This window comes from Phaethon lepturus, unplaced genomic scaffold (assembly GCF_000687285.1).
Source record: "Phaethon lepturus isolate BGI_N335 unplaced genomic scaffold, ASM68728v1 scaffold21735, whole genome shotgun sequence".
NCBI classification, from domain to species: Eukaryota; Metazoa; Chordata; class Aves; order Phaethontiformes; family Phaethontidae; genus Phaethon; species Phaethon lepturus.
This window is the reverse complement of record NW_010542978.1, coordinates 1,452-8,197: the sequence shown is the minus strand read 5'-3', so window position 1 is coordinate 8,197 and position 6,746 is coordinate 1,452. Positions and strand designations below refer to the sequence as shown.

Genomic DNA, 6,746 nt, shown 5'->3' with positions numbered 1-6,746 from the left:
CACCTTCCCGTTGCTCTTCTTTGCTAAGAGACAATGAAAAATCACACGTCTGTTCCTGTTCTGGCTGAATCTTTACTTGTGCCTGTACTGTGCCAGTGGAATGCAATAAATCCGGACACTCCAAATTCACTTCAGCAATTTGAGGTTGCTGTGTTTCACCAACTGAGCATGATAAATTCATTATTTCTGCTTCTGGTTGTATGATTTCATGGTGTTCTAATCTGCCAGTAGATAAATCTGAATGGTGTAATTTCACATGTACAGTTTCTTGTTCTGCTTCACTAACTGAGTAAGCTAACTGTGAATGTCCCAATTCTGGCTGTGCTTTCTCTCCTTGTGCAGCTTTTTTGAAAGAATACAAGAAGCCTGGCTGCTCTGCTTCAGCAGTTTGTGCTCGCTGTGTTTTGCCAGGCCAAGATGATAGATCTGGTTTTCCTAACACCAGTTGTGTAGTCTCTTGCGTTTGTGTTTTATCAATGGAATATGATAAATCAGGATGCTTTGGTTCTGGTTTTGTCATTTCTCTTTGCTCCACTTTTCCATTATGAGATGATGCATCTGAAGCTCCTAGTTTCTCTTTTGCAGCCTGTGGATCCTCTGCTCTGCTGACAGACTGTCCCTCATCAGGTTGTCCCAAGGCTATGTGCTCCATGCCTTGCTGCCCCACTTTGTTGGCAAGGGATGCCAAGTCTACGCAGCACAGCTCCAGCTTGGCAGGTGGGAGTTGCTCTGTTTTTCCATGAACATGCAACGTGTCTGACTGTTCCAACCCTAGCTGGGTCATTTCCTGCACTTTGTTGACGGAACATGCTAGACTAGGGCATTCGGGTTTTAGCTGTGCAGTTTGCAGTCCTCCTGCTTTGAAAACAGAAGGCGGCAAGTCAGGATGTCCCTGCCCTGTTTCTGATATTTCTTCTTTTTCTTCTGCTGTACCTACAGAATGGGCCAAATGTGGAATTTCCACTGCTGGCTGAACTATTTTCTGTTTTGCTTTTCCAAAGGAGTAAGTTAGCTCTGTTTCTTGTCGTACTTTTTGGTGCATCTCTGCATTGTCCAGAGGATATACCACATCAGTGTGCTCTGCCTCTGGTGGGGCCATTTCATCATCCAACCTGTCAATGGAAAATGATAAATCTGGTTGTTCCAGGTCCTCTTGGGCATGTTTTAATTGCTCTGTTTCACTAGGAGAATGTGATAGCTTTTCTTGCTCTAACTGCTGTTTTGTGGTTTGCTGCTTCTTTTCTCTGACAACAGAAATTTTTCTCTGTTTCTGATTCAACAGTACTACTTCTTGTTGGTTTGTCTCATCAGTGGAATGTGACAAATCAGGATGCTTCATCTCCAGTGGTGCAATTTCTGGGTCATCGCCTTTGCCAGGAGAATATGCCAAATCTGGATGCTTTGACTCTATTTGTGCAGTTGCTGGAGAAGCTCTTTTTCTAGCCACTTTAGGCAATTCTTGATGTTTAGACTCAAACTTTTGAGCTGTTTGTTCTTTGACTTTACCAAAGGAAAATGATACCTCTGGACATTTTGAATCCAATTGTGAAGTTTCTTGCTGGTTTCTTTGGCCATGAGAACATGACAAATTTAGGCATTTAGATTCCAATTCCATACTTTCATCTTGTGCTGCTTCACCCAGGGTTCCTGGTGAATCTAAATGTTCTTTGTGGTGTTGTGTTTCTCCCATGGAGTATGAAAGCTCTGGATGTGCTGACTCCTGCTCTACGATGTCGCCTGCTTTTGCTTCACTGTTGTCACATGAAAAATCTGAATGTTCCATCACCAGTGGTGCAGTTTCTTGTTGCTTCAAACGAAATGGTAAGGTTGGATGTTTCAACTGTTTTTGTTGTTCAGCTTTGTGAAAGGAGTATGACAAATCTGGATATTCTGAACTCGTTTCCATTACCAGTGGAGTTTCTTTTCCACTAGAAGATGGCAAAAATGTTTGCTCCAGTTCTGAATGTACTATTTCTTGTTGCTCTGTTTTGCCAGTAAAACATGAAATAAATGGTTGCTCTGATTTGTGTTGTGTCATTTCCTCCTGCATTTCTGTACTTACATAGAATACCTGTTCTGGATATGCTGGCTCTGTTTGTGTTTCTTCTTGCATTTGTTCACTGGAAGAATATGGCAAAGATGGATGCACTAACTCTGGGTGAGCTACTTCTTGCTGTGCCAAATTAATTTGGTCTATGACCTGTGGCTCTTCTTTCCCCCAGGTTTCTGACAAATCTGAACACTCCATTTCCATTTGCATAGCTTTTTGCTGGGCTGTTTCCTGCTGTTCCAACTCTCTTCGTACTATATCTTGTCGTTCCATTCTGCCAAAGGAATATGATATACCTGGCTGGGCCACATCCAGTGGTGGAGTTTCCTGTTGATGACTACCAGCAGTGGAACAAGAGGGAACCAACTGCTCCTGCTCCATCTGTGCCATTTGCCAGGGCTTTGCTCTGTCAGTTGAGTGTGATGAGTCCAAGGATCCTGACTCCGCTCCTTGCATTACTTCTCCAGTGGTAAATGAGAAATCCCTATCTTCTGAAGCTAGTTGTACATTTTGCTGTTGCTCTGCTTCACTAATGAAACATGATGGCTCTGGATTTCCTAAGGTTCTTTGTTCAGCTTCTTGTGCTGTTTCTCCCTGTGAATATGGTGAATCTGCTTGTTCCAACTTTGGTTGCAATTTTTCCTGTTTTTCTTTTTTAGCAGTGGAATATGATGTCTCTAGCTGTTCTGCTCTCAGCTGTGAGGTTTTATGTTGCTGTTCTTTTCCAGTAGAATATGACAAAACTGGATGCTCTGACTGCGGTTGAGTAGTTTCTCCTTGCACTCCCTTGGCACGGAAGTATAGTTTACCTTCAGGTTGTGAATGCTGCTGTAGAGCCTGCGGCTGTTCTCCTTTGTCACCAAAATATGACATAAGAGAACTGTCCAGATCTGGTTGTGCCAGTTCTTGCTGCTTTGTTTTATTTGTGGGATATGGTAAATCTGAACATGCTGTTTCCAGGTACCCAGCTTTCTGTGTCTCAGCTCTTCTGGCAGAATCAGGTATATCTGGATGCACCAACTCAAATTCTGTGGTGTTTTCTTTCTCTGATTCTTCCATCAAATATGGCAAATCTGAAGGTACCAGTGCAAGCTGTGCTTTTTTTTCTTGCTCTGCTTCTTCAGGATAATAAGACTCTGGCTGCTCCTCTTCAAAAGGAACAGATTTTGGTTTTTCTGTTTCTTCACTGGAAAATAAAACCTCCTGATGTTCCATTTCCAGTTGAGCATTTTCTGATTCCTCCACTTCTTTCCTAGAAAAAGAAAAGTCTGGACGCACCATCTCCAGCTGTGCACGCTCTGATTCTACTACTTCTTCTCTGGAATATGAGTAATCTGGGTGTTCTGTCTCCAGCTGTGCACATTCTGATTCCTCCATTTCTTCCCTGGAAAAAGAAAAGTCTGGATGCACTATCTCCAGCTGTGCACTCTCTGATTCTACCACTTCTTCTCTGGAATATGAGTAACCTGGGTGCTCTGTCTTCAGCTGTACGCTTTCTGATTCTCCAATTTCTTTGCTGAAATATAAGTAATCTGGGTGCTCTCTCCCTGACTGTGCACCTTCCGATTCCTCCACTTCTTCCCTGGAAAATGAAAAGTCTGGATGCTCCATCTCCAGTGGTGCACTCTCTGATTCTTCTGTTTCTTCCTTGGAAAAAAAATCTGGATGCTCTTTCTCCAGTTGTGAACTCTCTGATTGCTCTGTTTCTTCCACTGAATACAAGAAATCCTGCTGCTCTGTCTCCAGTTGGGCACTTTCGGATTCCTCTGTTTCTTTAGTTGAAAAAAGCAATTCTGGATATTCTGTCTCCAGTTTTGCGCCCTCTGATTCCTCTGCTTCTTCCCTGGCATATGAGAAATCTGAATGTTCTGTCTCCAGCTGGGGACTCTCCAATTCCTCTGCTTCTTTCGTGGAAAAAAACAATTCTGGATATTCTGTCTTCAGTTTTGCACTCTCTGATTCCTCTCTTTCTTCCCTGGAATATGAGAAATCTGGATGCTTCATCTCCAGTTGTGCACCCTCCAATTCCTCTATTTCTTTCCCGGTGTATGAGAAATCTGGATGTTCTGTCTCTAGTTGTGCACTTTCTGGTTCCTCCACTTCTTCCCTGGAAAAAGAAAAGTCTGGATGCTCCATCTCCAGCTGTGCACCCTCCAATTCCTCTGTTTCTTCCTTGGGAAAAAAGAAGTCTGGATGATCTGTTGCCATCTGTGTTCTCTCTGATTCCCCAATTTCTTTGCTGGAATATGAGAAATCTGAATGCTCCATCTCCATTGGCACACTCTCTGCTTGTTTGTTTTTTTCAATGGAAAAATCAGGGTGATGCAAGTCTATTGCTTTTTTTACAGCTGAAGTTTTCTGAGTTTCTTGTGGTTTTGTGCGAACAGGATATGAAATGCTGAAATATTTAGAATCTATCTTTTCAGAAATAGGTGAATTTAGTTTAATTCCTTGCTCCTCTGTTTCCTGAAGGGAGGAGGAAAAGTCTCGTTCAGGCTCTGTTTGCTTCTCTAAGTGAACATTTTGGGTTTCTGGTAGTGAGGTCTTTTGACCCTCTTTTTTTTTAGCAGAATACGATAGACCTGAAGGCTCAATTTCTGACAGTGCAGTTGTTGATGAGTGACACTCAGTTTCTTGCTTTTCTGTTTCATCTACAGAATGTGGTAAAAGCACATGTTCAGACTCAGATTGTGCCGTTTCTGATGACTGCAGAATAATATCCTCCTGTCTTGTTTCATATGGAGTGGAATATGTTGAGCTAGCTGATGGAGCACTAGGTAAGCAAGACTGAACTGCTGACTTCTGTCCTTGCCTCTCAGGATGTTCTGACACGGGTTCTGTAGGCAAAATAGGTTGGGTACTTTGTCTAGCTAAGTCATTAACAATATTTGCTGAAACAGGCTGTCCTGCAGAATTGGGGTGAATTTCCTGCTCCTTTGGTTCATGCAAAACATTTGAAGCTGTCAGCAGGGATTGGTCTGATTTCTTGTTTGCAGTTTCAGCTGAGGGAAGTGGCATTTGTTTCTCTAATTCATCATCAGACTCTGATAAAATGGAGGTTGATTGCTCTGTTATTGACGTTTTGGCTGCAGGTGAATAAGTGTGCTGTTTCCTGGCTTTTTCAGGGGGACAGGACTTCAGTGACTGTCCTGATACCTGATTTGGAGTCTCCAAAAGAGATTGTCTGTTTTTTCTTTCTTCATGTTGAAGAGTTGTTTTTGCACCAAAGCTTGAAAATCTGCTTGGTTTACCTTTCATTTTAAGGGGCTTAATATTTTCAGATGAAACATCATCTTTATTAATAAGCTGTTTTTCAAGAGGCGTTGTTGGTGGAGAATAGCTTTGATTTGAATGTGCTGTGGGTTGCTGTCTTTTCTCCCTTCTCTCAGATGGTGTTTCAAGATTTCTACCACTTACTCTTTGGAAAGGTTTTGGATGTGTTGCTTCTGAAAGTGAACTGAACTTTTGCAATCTTTCTTTTACTGATGTTTCAAGGAACTGTTCAGAATCTCCTGAAACTGAGCTACTTCTCTGGATTCTATTTTTCTCCAATGTTTCAGGGGCTAGCTCAGTCCCTCCAAAAATTGAGTTGAACATCTGGATTCTAGCCTGTACTGGTCCTCCAAGGATTGGCCCTACTTTTCTCAGTCTGCTCTCTCTAAATATGGATCTTATAGGAACACGTTTTACTGGCTCTTCTGAGATGTTCTCTAGATCTTCATCATCCAACATTTCCTCATCTGTGTCTTGTGTTTCCACCTGTTCAATGTTCAACATGGAGGCCTGCACATCTCCTAGAACAGTTCTTCGTTCTTGCCTCTGCATTCCAGAAGAATCACGTTTTTTACTGCCTTGGCCCCCCTTCAGGCTTGTAGCCATTTGCACCCTATTTGAAGATCTGCGCTTCCTTTTCCGAACAATCTTACCTTCATCCATAATAAAGATAACTTTTCCTGGAGGAGAACCTACCGGTGAACTTTCCATCCTGTAAAGATCAGAAGTTGTACTAGTTTCTGAGGCCCAGGGAGTAGAACATCTGCTTGAGCTGGTTTCCCAGGTTATCCCACTGTCTTCACTTTGAACTGTTACCATAGAAAAGGAAGGGTTAGTCATGATGTACTGCAGCTTGGGTTTCACATCTTCACTTTGGATAAGATCTTTCAGACTAAAACCAAAAAGAACAACAAAAAAAAAGACATAAAATCACCCAATAAATTTAATTATTGCAGTAAAATCTAAATTTTTGAATTAAAGCAAAAATATCTTTTAAAGTGGTCAAAATAGTGCATGTGCATAAATTTTGAAACACAAGCATAAGCAAAGTCGTATTTCATGTGACAAATGTACTTTAGATAAATTTTTGTAAGCTGCATGTTGCAAGGCTAGTTCAATGATGGGGAGGTGTTTACATGCTCTTGACAATGCAGGAAAAACAGTCTTTGATCTGACCTTGTTTTGCCAGTGTGAGATTGAGCTGATTCTCGGGCTATTCTCCAGTGCCTGGTTATCTCACAGTATAATTTAAACCTTGCATTAAACACTTACAAGATACTGTCAGTGTTTTAATAGTACCCACATGTGCTTTGCCTAAGTGTAAATGATTATACAATGCTCAAAGGAGTAGAGAATCTATCTGCTAGTTTGTTACTGTCTTCTCATATGTTTCATCCTCTAAGAACCCCACATATTTAACAAA

At 41.7% G+C, this 6,746-nt stretch overlaps 1 protein-coding gene across 1 annotated transcript in view; it reads right to left on the bottom strand.

Annotated features, from left to right (window-relative positions):
• The window catches only part of CMYA5 (cardiomyopathy associated 5), a gene marked incomplete at both ends in the record, with an annotated part of 29,353 nt that extends 23,138 nt beyond the window's left edge, over positions 1-6,215 (bottom strand). The window contains 2 exons of the mRNA XM_010288226.1: positions 4-3,816; positions 4,069-6,215. Of these exons, the coding sequence (XP_010286528.1) occupies positions 4-3,816; positions 4,069-6,215 (5,960 nt within the window). The remainder of the gene's footprint in view (positions 1-3; positions 3,817-4,068) is intronic.
• Positions 6,216-6,746: the final 531 nt, after the last annotated feature.